The following is a 14,106-nucleotide window of genomic DNA, read 5'->3' as shown; positions in this document are numbered from 1 at the left end:
AAATTAAGGTTTTGCCCAATGAGACAAGAAGTTTAAAATGTTATTGAAATTCTGGGCCATAGCACTCAAGCTGAATGAGGATAGAGAAGAAAGGAACAGGCCTAGCTAGTGGATTGAGAGAATTTGTACATCAGTGGACTACAAGCCCAGTGTAGTTGGAAAGAGTCATTGGGGGTAGTTGAATAAACAAGTTGAAAGGGGAAGAAGTTGCAGCAAGAAGATTTAGGAGTTGTATTCATTCATTCACTAGTTATTTCATCCATTCAATAAACCTCAATTCACATAACAGTATGTGCTATCTAAAAATTATTTTCCTCTTGCTTGGTATGCCTCTTGAGATGTGTAAATTTACCTGCCTAGGTATGATTTCCTTGGGTTTACATTATTGAGACTGATCCTTCTTGACAGCTAGGGAAGGCCAACCAAAAGTAGCAAGGAGAAATCAGCATTTTAGTTTTTATACTATGTTCTCTGAATGCAGTAAATAACCATTTATCCACTTGTTCTTATGGTAGTTTTTAAAAACAACACTTAGAAAGTTATATCTAAAAGTTTCTACTTGGATAGCCACCATTAATTGCTGTTTTTAACATTATTAATACATTTGTCAAGTTAGTTATTGCTAGTAACAGTAAATCCAAGTTTAATGAGGAAATGGCTGAGTACTATAAAAAAGAATACAAGCTTTAGAAGTAACTGTCAATACTTACTGTAAAAAAATGGATATTAAATGCCATAATGAATGTAAAGTGCTTAACACAAAATTTAGCATATAGTACACATTCAATTAATAGTGTCTATTATTTTTATCATGGTCATCATCATTATCATCATCATCTATGTTCAAAATTCTTGATTCCAAGTGAAAAAATTTCAACTTCTACTGGATTTTGCAAAATAGGAATTTATTGGCTCATGTAATTAAAAAGACCAAAGGTAGATGCACCAGCTGTATTCAAGTATTGACACTATATTGACAATATCATTTCCTGGCTTTATATTGGCTTCATTTATAGCAAGTTTTCCCCTCATGAGAATAAGATGCCCTATATCTTATCAGCTAACCAATAGCGGTGAAAGAAAAAGTGTCTCTTTTTTAATAGTTGCAGCAATGGGGTGCCTGGGTGGCTCAGTTGCTTGATTATCCTACTTCAGCTCAGGTCATGATCTCACAGCTCGTGAGTTCGAGCCCCACGTCAGGCTCTGTGCTGACAGCTCAGAGCCTGGAGCCTGCTTCGGATTCTGTGTCTCCCGCTCTCTCTCTCTCTCCCCTCCTCTGCTCATGCACTCTGTGTGTGTGTGTCAAAAATAAATAAACATTAAAAAAATAGTTGCAGCAAAAGTCTTAGAGTTGTTCCATTGGCCTATCATTGATTACATGTTTATCATATGTCCAAGGAAATGGAATATTCTGATTGGCCTGCCTAGACCTGGGGAATGGGGACATCTTCAACCAAACACAGGGACTAAGAGTAGATTGGGGATGGTTTTTCCATAGTTAAGTCAAGGTAACTGCTACCAGAAAAAAGATGTAATAAATACCAAACAGGCAAAATAGCAGATTTCCAATCCTGCACATGTAATCCTGTGCAGTAATACAAATGTAATACTTCAAACAGGAAAAGAGTTGAAAGTGAATTTTAAATTGTCACCCACTCAGCAAAAGCCTGTTTATAGAATGTAGCCCGTGTGCTTCTTAAAGTGAATAAACCGAGGTCCTGCCATACTAATATGCACAGATTGTTCCGTAGGTAAGGATGTCCATAGAAAACATCCCACCTCAACTTCTATATAATTAAATTGTCAAAACATTTGAAGAAAAATACAACTGAATTTAATTATCATGAGAAAGATGATCACTAAGCTGTTAATTATCTCCAGCAACATGGTACAATAGAAAGAGAGGTAAACATCATAAAATATAAATCTACCAAAAATATAATAATAATAATAATATTTACCGCATATTGAATGATTAGTGTGTGTATTCTAAAAGCTTTTTATCCATTTCTTCATTTTATTACCGATTCTATAAGGTAAGTATTATGTTCCTTTTATACATGGGGAAACTGAGGGTCAGTGATTAAATAATTTGCCTTGAATGTGTGCAGAGCAACATATGAGTCTGTTCTATTTGCTTCCAAAGCCTGTATTATTGTTAGTAGCCTGATGACTTAACCTCATATTCCTTCTTTCTAAAGTAGGGGATTTCGATTTATTTATCTTTAAGGATACTCACCTCTTAAAACTCCCATGATTTGGGGCACCTAGGTGGCTCAATTGGTTGAGTGACCGACTCTTGCTTTCAGCTCAAGTTATGAACTTACAGTTCATGGGTTTGAGCCCTGTGTGGGGCTCCGCACTGCCAGGGCAGGGCCTGCTTGGAATTCTTTCTTCCTCTCTCTCTGCCCCTCCCAGCTCATGCTTCCTCTCTCCCTCTCAAAATAAATAAATTAACTTAAAAATATCCTATGATTATGTAAAGGTTCACCTTTAATTTCCCATCATTAATTTTGTGTATCTTTTAAGAAGGTCTTGAAACAATTTTATCACCTCATTATTTTTTTTAAGTTTATTTATTTTTGAGAGAGAGAGCACATGCGCACTCAAAAAAGCGGGGAGGGATAGAGAGAAGGAGAGACAGAATCCCAAGCAGGCTGAGCACCGTCAGCACAGAGCCTGTTGTGGGGCTCAAAGCCACGAACCGTACCTGAGCCAAGATCAAGAGTTGGACACTTAACCAGGTACGCCACTGAGGCGCCCCAACCTTTTTATTTTAATGTAAATCTTAAATCATAAAAAATAATGACTATTTTGGTAAAAAAAAAACACTTCAGTGTGCATGGATATCATAGTACTATTGTACAATCATGAAGGAAACTGTGCTTTTGCCATATCTTTCATCAGGACCTCATATACAAAGAAAAAAATTTGCCAAATACACAAAGTGACTAATGTTAGAAGAGAGGGAAAAGCACCACCTGAATTTCTGCACTGGTGTACCATTTTATGTATGGAGTGTTTTGTTTGGTTGATTTTTGGGTTTTGTTGTTGCTGTTGTTGCCTTATTGCAATTCTGCCAAATATATCTCTGCATTCTTGCTTGGACTCTTTTTCCACATTTTTTTTTTTTTTTTTTTTTTTTGCTTGTTTTCTTTAGCCAAGACAGCAGAAGAGATGATTTATTGTACATGTGTTACATTCAGCCACAAATGAAAACAGAATTAGTCCCGAAAGTCACAGACAGGTCCCGGGCAAAGAACAAAAACAGACTGTTTTGATATGAGCGAGGCAGGTCTAAGGTGGTCATTACAATCAATGGCATGCATGGTCTAGATCCATTGAATCAAGCTCTAGAAAGTAGGCATGTAGTCCAACAATTGGTTCCAAGGTCTCTGGCCTCTAGCTTTCCTTATTTCTGCTCCTGTGACTCCGTGGGACCACAGGATAGTGGTTTACTTGGACCTCTGCCTCATCTTTCTCCTTTTACGCTTCAGCCTGTGCATTCGCTTCTTCCTCCACTTGGCTCTCACAGCATGGAGGTTTCCGAGAAGATCGTGCTGAGGCCTAGAGATTTGTTTCCACATTTGAGTCTGAATTCTAGTCAATACTGAAAAAGCCATGAAAAATCCACTTAGCTGTTGCAAATAGCTTTGTCTTGTTTAAATTTTTATGTAAGATAAAAATAAAAATTTGAGTAATTTTTTTGCTTGGTAAACTCACTGTAAACTGTTAGAAAAGATGTAAAGCAAAAAGAGATGCTGGTGTTCCTTTCAGTTTGTTAAATGTACTCATTCTGTGAAAAATGAAAACGTGTTACATGGTTTTTCTTTTTTCAGACTTCAAATATGTAAAATTTCTCTGCCAAATAAGCAGCATTAGACAGATGCTAGCTATCAATAATATAATAATAACTAGAAGGAGTGTAGTATAGGGATTCATGGTGAGGGAGTATAGTATAGTTAATAATTAATTACTCTTAATGGAGTAAGAGTGTCTGGATTCATATCACAGCTCCTTCATTCACTAAGAATAAGTCAATAACCAGACATTTAATACCTGTGAAATTTAGTTTCCTTATCTGCAAAAGAGGGAAAATAATAACGCCTCCACAGTTTGTAGAAAGATCAAACAAGATAATGCTTGTAAAGCACAGTGCCTGGCACATAGTAGGCACTTAGTGTGAGCTTTTCTATACCATTAATAATACTGCCACTACTACTATTACTCTGAAAATTATAAGCATGTGAGAGGGAGTCAAGGACTCAAGAACTCATCTGTTTATATTACTCTCTACTATTAAAATACAATGGTTTGGCTAGCAGCTACTATATCTTGTAATCTAGTCTAGAATTTATTTATAAATATTTGAACAAATTCACAACTGTACTCATGGAGGAATAAAATATTTGATGTTACATGTAAGTTTTGTTTATTTTGTGTGGGTATTTCCTAATATTTTGTTATTATAAAATATTTCTGTGGTTAATTCAACAAATATTTTTTATTAATAGGCCAGTCACAATACAATATACTAAATACTAATGTAAAAATTTATAAGACATGGCCTTTCCCTTCCTATCAAAGCTAGTGACAGGAAATAGATATACAAAGAAATAATTTTATAATAAAATATTGTGGTAGGCAGAATAATGCCTCCCCAAAGATGTCCATATCTTAATCCTTAGAATTTGTGAATATGATAACTCACATGGCAAAAGAGATTTTGCAGGTGTGATTAAATTTAAGGACCTTAGATGGGGAGATTATTCTGGATTGTCCCATTGGGCTCGATCTAATCACATGGGTCCTTAAAAGCAGAGAACCTTTCCCTACTGAGATCAGAGAGAAAAGTTAACTACAGAAGAATGGTCAGAAAAACTGCAACATTGCTGGTTTTGAAGATGCAGGAAGGGGGTCGAAGCCAAGGAATATGGATAGCCTTTAGGAGCTGGTAAAGGTAGGCAACTAGATTCTCTCCTAGAACCTCTAGAAAGAAATGCAGTCCTGCTGAGATTAAACTACAGAACTATGAGTTGATAAATTTTTGTTGTTTTAAGCCACTAAGTTTATAGCAATTCCTTTTATATATATGTATTTCTTTATATATACTTATTTATTGATTATTTATTTATTTATTTCATATATATTTCTTTTATATTTATTTTTTTATTTTTTGTTTATTTTCTGTGAGACAGAGCACAAGCAGGGGAGGGGCAGATAGAGCAGGAGGCACAGAATCTGAATCTGGGCAGGCTCCAAGCTCCAAGCAAGTGTTCAGCACAGAGCCCGATGTGGGGCTAGAATCCATGAACCATGAGATCATGACCTGAGCTGTCACTTAGCCGACTGAGCCAACCAAGCGCCCCTACAGTAATTTCTTATAGCAGCAATAGAAAACTAATACAAACACAATAAATTGTCTTTATTTAAGGATTATATGTGAACAAATAGAAAATAGAATCATTTTCCAAATTTGTGTCAGGAGAGCTAAGGAGATATTTCCAAGAATACCTACAAAAGTCATGTTCCAAAGTGGATCACATGCACTTTCCAAAGCCAGCTTATGGTAGAGGGAAGTTTATTACTCTTAGACGACTTATCGCTGGAGCTGTAGGTGGGGTATGCCTCACCTGAGGAATACGGGCTGGAATAAGGTTTTTTTGTTTTTTTTTTTTAATTTTATTTCAACGTTTATTTATTTTTGGGACAGAGAGAGACAGAGCATGAACGGGGGAGGAGCAGAGAGAGAGGGAGACACAGAATTGGAAACGGGCTCCAGGCTCTGAGCCATCAGCCCAGAGCCCCACGCAGGGCTCGAACTCACGGACCGCGAGATCGTGACCTGAGCTGAAGTCGGACGCTTAACCGACTGTGCCACCCAGGCGCCCCTGGAATAAGGCTCGAAGAAGAAAGAAGAAAGAGGATGCTTAATAATATTCAAAACAGAAATACTAACCCCATTAAAATCTATACATTGCTTTGAAATTAATATAATAAAAATAATTTGGAAAATAAAGATCATCTTTTATTTGTCAAGAAGTGAGAAAGGTAGAAAATCTACCAAGATATTGCTCTAATGCTTGCCAGACACATGATCAATTTTCTCCATTTATTCAACAAATATGTATTGAGCTCCTTCTATGTGCTGCTATTCCCAAGACAGCCCCTGCTGTATACTAATATTAGAGGATATCTATCAATGGCCAGCAAAAAACAGATATTGTCCCTATCCTCATGCACAGTGATAGAGACATTCATCAAATAATCACACACACACATTTACACTGATTCAGAATACATTGAAGGAACATTATATAGTGCTATGAGACTGAGTTGAAGCTTAAGCTGAGATTAAATGAAGAGCAGGCATTAACTGAGCAAAGAAGGGAGAGAAGAGTGTGGTAGGCAGAGAAAACAGCAAGTACAAATACGTGGCAGGCAAAAACACAGCCTCTTTAGGGGCGCCTAGGTAGCTCAGTTGATGAAGCGTCTGACTTCGGCTCAGGTCATGATCTCATAGTTCATGGATTCAAGCCCCACATCGGGCTCTGTACTGACAGAGCCTGGAGCCTGCTTCAGATTCTGTGTCTCCCTCTCTCTCTGCCCCTCCCCGGCTCACACTCTATCTCTCTCTCAAAAAATAAATAAACATTAAAAAAAAAAAAAGCATAGCCTGTTTGAACTCACAGCTGGTGAGTTCAAGCCCCGCGTCGGGCTCTGTGCTGACAGCTCAGCCTGGAACCTGCTTCTAATTCTGCATCTCCCTCTCTCTCTGCCCCTGACCCACTCACATTCTGTCTCTGTCTCTCTCTCTGTCTCTCTCTCTCTCTCAAAAATAAATAAGCATTTTAAAAATAAAAATAAAAATGCTGGGTGTCTGGGTGGCTAAGTCAGTTAAGCCTCTGACTCTTGATTTCAGTTCAGGATCTTGCAGTCGGTCGGTTGGTCATAAGATCGGGCCTGGGTCGGGCTCCACTGGGTGTCGGCCCACTTAAGATTCTCTCTCTCCCTCTCCCTCTGTCTTTCCCGTGAGACTGCATGCATACTCTCTCAAAAAAACAAATAAATAAAATATGCTGCCTATTTTCCACATTCTTAAATGTTTTTCCTTTAGGATTGTTTGAAACCCATCTAATTCATTGCTGAATATCTTGGATGTTTCCACAGAACTTCATTTGTGAAGATATGCCACTTTAAGCATTCTTCTAATTTTTATTTTTTTCTCTCCTTTAGATTGCCCAGATTAAGAAGTGCTGCAGTAAAGTGGCAAATTTTACTAATTATTGAATCTGGCTCTAGGTGTATAGCAGATCAGAGTACCATTTTTCTCTAATTTTGTGTGTGCTTGAAGTTTTTCATATTAAAATCAGAAGCAGGCTGCAGCAGCCACATCTCACCCAACCCAGTCCTTACTGGATCTTTCACTTCCTGTCTCAATCCCAACAGGTATTCTCAGGATCTGAGCTGATGTGACCCACTGCTGCCTCCCCATCTGGCCTCTAGGAGTTAACTAATTCCTTATTTTGATTTAAGTCTTGCAACACCTACTTCTTCCCCGAAAAACCCACAAGCAGTCTGTAGAAAAATTTAAAGTAAATCTTCAGAAAGAACCATACCAGATTAGGGTAATTTCTTTGTACTACAACCACAAAAATACTGAAAAAAAAAAGTGTTAAAAATCTTCAGTAACCACAGAAAACCCCAAAGTACAACGAGTGCACAGATTAAAAGAAATTGGAAAAAGTAAAAAAGAAAACAAAAAACTTTAATAGAAAGTGAAAAAGAGGCCAGAAATGCTATCAACAATGCAAGACACTAGAGGAGTAGAGAGAAGTGGGGGACCAGAAAAATTATACACTAAATCAAGTAGTCTTCAAGTTCTGTCCTAAAGAAAAGAAGGGCTTGATCTCAGGCAAGAGCGAGACTTTTTTTTTCTTTTATAATATAGTGTATTATTTATGGAACACAAAACAATAGGAGAAGCTGAGAAACATAAAATTCACCTAGTCACAGCACATCAGTGACATTTTCTTGGGAGTTGGCTTCCAGGTGGACTTTCGGACTTCTTGTACAAATGTATTCCAATTTGAAAACTTTGTCTCTTCTGATGGGATTAATAAGAGGCACTTAGGATGTTCATAGAATTTGGACAAGAGAGTATGCAAGGCCCTACACTGAGGTCTCCTTAGCTAGGGCTAAGAATGAAAGATCACAGCAGTAATGGCTGAGGATTGCTCAATGGTAGCAATAAGACTTGCTCAAGTCAGCTGAGTCTAGGTTCCTTAAAGTCTTAGTGTCAAGGGAATGGACTAAACAGCTTACTTACACAAGACAGAGCAAACTGAGGCCCTGCCTCAAAACAGGAGATTGGTAGAAAGGTGATTTTGAAATCATGGTAAATGATAAAAGCAGTACAAACATGATTCCTCATTTAGGGACCTTTTATAATCCCAGGAAACTAGAAAATGAAGGGAAATGAATCAGCTCCCTCCTTAATCTTATAAATCAGTGTTCTGGTAGTTGAGGGTCCAATGTTAATTCTACAGAAATCAATAAATTAGTGCTTTACATATTCTTGAGAGTGGGCACACTCATAGTTGTTTTATATGTCAATGAAAAGGAAGACTCCCAAATATTTATTGAGTGATTATCAGAAGTATGCCCAGTACTTTGGGAGAATGATTATTATTGGGAGTCACTATTCTTAAGGACCTTCATTATTCTTAAGGACCTTCCCATGGGGGAGCCTGGGTGTCTCAGTCAATTGAGCATCTGATTCTTGATTTTGGCTCAGGTCATGGATCCCAGGGTCATGGGATCAAGCCCCACATCAGCATCTGTGCTGAGCATGGAACCTGCTTAAGATTCTCTCTCTTTCTCTGCCCCTCTCCCCCACTCACTTACACTCTATCTCTAAAAAAAAAAAATTTTTTTTAAAAGGAACCTCATCTATTTCTGATTTTATGTTTTGTGGTTTTTTGTTTTTGTTTTAAAGGATATTGAAGAATCACAAAACCACACTGGCGAGCCTATTGGAGATGACTACAAAAAGATGGGAACACTTTTTGGTGAACTGAACAAAAACCTCATCAACATGGGCTTCACAAGGATGTATTTTGGAGAACGAATTGTGGAACCAGTAATAGTTATTTTCTTTTGGGTTATGCTGTGGTTCCTTGGTCTACAGGCCCTTGGACTAGTTGCTGTTCTTTGCCTTGTCATTATTTATGTGCAACAGTAAAATATGGATAAATAAGCCATTGTTTGACATTTGGTAGCCAGATATGTAATTGGTGAAGTTCTATATTTCACTACATGAAAGCCGAAAAATTTGCCTTGTTTCAAATTATGTGCTGTTTTGTAATTAAATTTGTAAGTGGATGTTGTTTAAATTAAACTCAACTCTTAATTATAACAGGGTTGAACATACATTTTGTAGCTTATTCAAAAGTCTTGTTTTACTACTGTGATCTGTGCCCACTTTTAAATACCCCTCCCTATTCCCATGCCAAGTCTTAACACCACCAAAAAGTGGGCAGGAAAAATAACTGGATATGGGATTCAAATCGGGCAATAGAGGTGTTGTAAAGAATTCCAACAAAACCTTTTAGAATAAACAGGATGAAACAAGGATATTTAAAATGTTTTAATGGTAGATTTTCCCCACCCATACCCACCAAATAACCCCATGTTATTTGGGAAATAATTTGGATATCTATGGTTCCTGCTCAGATCAAATCAATATAAATGGTAATTACATATACACTACCTTAAAATTGTGATAAAAATCAGTTAAGCTAGCACATTTTCTAAAGATTGAAAAGAATATATTTATTATGGCTGGTGAAACTTCCCAAGTCCAATGTAACTTTTTTATAATGTCACACTTGGGTCTGGAATCACTTCAGTATATCATTTGAAGTTTTAGACACTTTTGGTGCTAATTACCTTCTGTGAATTTTTTAACTCTCATAAGACATGTCTGTTGCTGGCTGTACCCCGTGGTAATGCTGTATTTTCTTGTATCTAACAAGTTGCATATTTTTTTCCTAGAGAGACATTTTCCATGTATTTTTTTCCAGAAATTTACATTTTGTAGTTCTTTTATAACAATTATTCTAAGATTTAAAAAATCTATTTCCTATTTTGGCATGGATTTTTCCCCCAAAATTGATTTATATTATGGCTGAAATTTTTTACTATGCCTTTAAGAAAACAAAAAAAATCAGTTCATTTTCTGTGATATTTGTATTGGAAAGGTTCAGTATTACAGTATCAAACCAAATGCTTAAATTTGGAATTTAATAGCCAATTGTAATAATATTCCTCTAAGACTAAAGCCAAGTCAGTAACTGGCCAGTCATGTTATTAGTGTGTCTTAATTCAGTGCTTTGGGATTTTATATTGAAATAAGCATTTCTTTAAATACACTTTAAAAATAGAAAGTGGCTTAGTGATATTTTGGATTTTGTTAAAGAACCTAAAACCTGTACACTTTTGTCTCAAAGACGTTCTATATACATGAAGGAGGGGTACTAAAGATAGTTATCTAAAAACTCAAATTAAGTAAGGGGAAAATGGGACAATGGGATATTTTTGTCTTTGACAAGGCAGTAACTAAAGAGTATAAAGTGTTTAATATTCCACTTTGTAAAGTTTTTACCCAATCCTGTTTTAAAAATTTATTCTATAAGTTCTCAGCATCTTCTACGCTGAAGCAGAAAACTGATTTAAAAAAATGTTCAAGTTAGATTCTAAAATCAGATAATCCTGAACACAAATATCAATCAGAGGCCACTAAAAAAATATTGTGTATTTGTATAAATACGGACCTTTAAAGTTTGACAAAAAAGGAAGACTTTGTATTATATCATTGTGTTTTTGTTGGGTTTGAAATATTTTTATAGTAACCTTTATGAATTTAGCCTAAGTGCAAGTTATTTGAAAAGGTGTCTTCATTTGTGTACAGTAGAATTGTGAGGTTATTAAGAGACATCATGAGATTTTGTATATCTGAATTAAATATTAAAAAGTGCATTCTTTTCTAATGCTACCAAGAATTTTAATTTTCCTTTGGAATATAAAAAAAGATACAGTATGCATAATAATAGCTCTGGTTCCACCAGTGCTAATATTGAAAATATTTTAAAAGTAAGTTTAAATAGATTATTTAGTGTACTGCCAATACTATGTATCTATACACTGCTGTTAATAGAGTACATGTTAAATTACATAAACAAATGAGATATTTTGCTACTCTTCCTGCATTTTTGTATTGGTTAGAGCAGTATACCATCATATTGTTTGCTTTGTTAGGGAAAAAACAGACTCTGCTTATTTGATGGAAATAATATATTTTCTTTTATGAAATATAATAGAATGTAGTTAATACTTATACCCTGAAATGAAAAGAAATTGGTCACTTCTTTGGTTCATGGTATAAGGAATTAGATGAAAAATGACTCTCAATCATTTCAATCTCAGATACAAGCCAATTTTAGAAACTGTTACTCCTTATGAATAAAGACACAGAAGTTACAATGCTAAGGTTATTAGATTATTCATGTGTATGTAATTCATACCACAGTTCTCAATTCAAAGGGAAAGGTCAAGATCTACAAATAAACTGACTACACATGAATAGGTCAATTTTCCCGCAAGTAGAAACTCAGTATTTTGTAGAATTCAGTTCCCTTATATCTTAAGCTGTGATCCACAAGGTAGTTTCCCGCTCCTGGCCACCAGCCAATCACACTTGGTCCAGTAGTGTGCTGAAGCCAGTTTGCACTGACTTGCAAGGGACAGTTGTGTACATCCCCCTAGTTTGCCTTCAGTAACATCAGTTGGTAGCTTGAAATTGTCTGTGAAGGGAGTATTCACATTTACACTATAAAAACTGGCAAACACAACAAATCAGGGCTCTGTTTTTTTTCCTGGCAAGCCAGTTATTAAACATATATCAGCATGGCACCTATTAGCCACTCTAGAGGTCACATCCCCGTTTTGACTTCTATGGATATAAAAGGAAGCATGTTGAGGCAAATCCCCATCAACCAATGTAAAACTGTATTTGGATCTTTTCCATGTGGGAATTATGAATTACGGTTGTCTTCTGACCAACACATCTCTATGTGTTTTGATCAGAGAAAATCCCTCTGGGCTGTCGCTGAGCTGCACATAACGTTAAAGGCTATCCAAATGATCAGGAAATAAACAGTTATAGAACTGATGGAAGGAAAATTACAGCATAAGGAAAGATTCATTGCAAAGTAGAAAGTTCAAAATAGTCAAAGCTAGATACTGAGCAAAGGTTATTTGGTTTGTAGATTATATTTAACAGTTATTTTACACATGTTTACAAAATGTGACTGATTTTAGGTCACAAATGTTTTTATTGTCAACCCATGTCTTCACAAGGTAAAAGAAGACAAACAATAGAAGACTTTCATACCTGTTAATACTTGTAGTACTAGACTTGGCCAAGGAGAATATAAGGAGAACACAGCCTGTTTTCTCATCACCTTACGCATTGCCTTGAACAATGTCACCACTCCCATGGCATCAGTTACCATTTCATACTAACAGCTCTCCATTCTGTATCTCCAGTTCAGAACACTGTACGAATATAAAATCCATACATTCAATTGCTTGCCCAACATTTGTACTTATTTATCCCTTAGTACCTCTGATTCACTGTATCCAAAAAAACAAAAAAAATAAAAAGGAACTCAGGATCCTTTTCCCAAACCTTTTTATCTTTCTGTGTTTCCAATCTCAGCAAGTGATAGTTGTCTCAGAAACTGCCCACATATAACCAGTCACCAAGTCCTGTCTATTTTATTTCCTAAAACAATGTCTTTAATCTTTACACTTCTCTTGATTCCCAGTATCACTAACTTGGTTCATACCACCTTCATCTCCCTAGATTGCTATCTCAGAATCCTAGGTGGTCTCCCCTGCCTTCGTTTTCCACTCCACAGTCAGAATAATCTTTCTAAACCATAACTCTGATATCTTTGGCCTAAATCTTTTCAATGGCTTCCTGTCGCCATTATGATAAAGTGCTTAATCTGTTTTATAAGGCTCCTCAAGAACTGGTTCTTGTATACTTCATCTCTCTATACTACTACCATCCCTTTCTAAGACTTAGCTTTAGGAATTAGTTTTTCTGTTCCTTATGAGAGAAGTGCTTACTCACTTCCAGAACTCTGTACATGCTTTAGCTTCTTTATTTAATCCCTCCCCACCAAACTGACCAACACATCCACAGCTTTAAGACCTTTAGACACAATGTCCCCCAGGAAAATTTGTCTGACTCTTAAATCCAGTTTTGATATTTCATGTGCTTTCTGAGAACCCTGTGCTTCCCTTATCAGCACTTGTCATGCTATATTATAACTATAATATAGCTATTATAATAGCTTATTTGTCAGCTTCTTCCTTTAGACAACAGACTTCGCAAGGGTAGAGAACATGTCTAACTGGTTCATAAATTGCATTGTCAAACACAATGCCTGGCACATAATACATACTCAAAATATTTAGCAGATTAATAAACCACCTTCATTTATTCGTGTACTCCCTATAGTGCATTAACAAAGATTTAGCATTGATTGTACTTTAGAGTTCTTTAACTCCAAAAGTATGCTTATTGTGCATAAAGAAAGTGAATTGATGTATATGTTATCATTTATAAAGTTTGTTCACTTTTAATGGAAGAATATAGCTGTTATTTGCATATACAGTATTACTACTATTCACTTGCATATTTTTAGGAAAGTGTGTCAATTTTCAGTGTTGTACTTGGTAAAATCACTATTTCTCCAGAAAGGATACTTTCGAATGCATATGGTCACTGATGCTACCTAAATTTCATATGTTCCAGTATTTTTCAATAGACTTTTATCTACTAAATTTTAATTAAAAAAAAAAAACACAGAAGTTGTGAGGAGGAATTCTCAAGTATCTAAGCTTGGGTATTTTAGGCTACAGAATAAATTCACTACTAGAATGTTCTAGTCACCCAGATCATAAATGTTAAATAACATGTATATAAAGTAGTTTGTTATTTTTTCCAATAAATAATACTCTTTCACAACCTTA

The 14,106-nt window shown here is 36.0% G+C and overlaps 1 protein-coding gene across 1 annotated transcript in view; it reads left to right on the top strand.

Annotated features, from left to right (window-relative positions):
* The window catches only part of FAM241A (family with sequence similarity 241 member A), a 42,476-nt gene extending 28,370 nt beyond the window's left edge, over positions 1-14,106 (top strand). Inside the window, exon 2 of the mRNA XM_027062658.1 lies at positions 8,999-14,106. Coding sequence (XP_026918459.1) covers positions 8,999-9,244 — 246 coding nt within the window. The 3' untranslated portion in view covers positions 9,245-14,106. The remainder of the gene's footprint in view (positions 1-8,998) is intronic.

This window comes from Acinonyx jubatus, chromosome B1 (assembly GCF_027475565.1).
Source record: "Acinonyx jubatus isolate Ajub_Pintada_27869175 chromosome B1, VMU_Ajub_asm_v1.0, whole genome shotgun sequence".
In the NCBI taxonomy this organism is placed as follows: Eukaryota; Metazoa; Chordata; class Mammalia; order Carnivora; family Felidae; genus Acinonyx; species Acinonyx jubatus.
The sequence above is the reverse complement of the archived record's forward strand: the minus strand, read 5'-3'. Positions and strand labels throughout refer to the sequence as shown.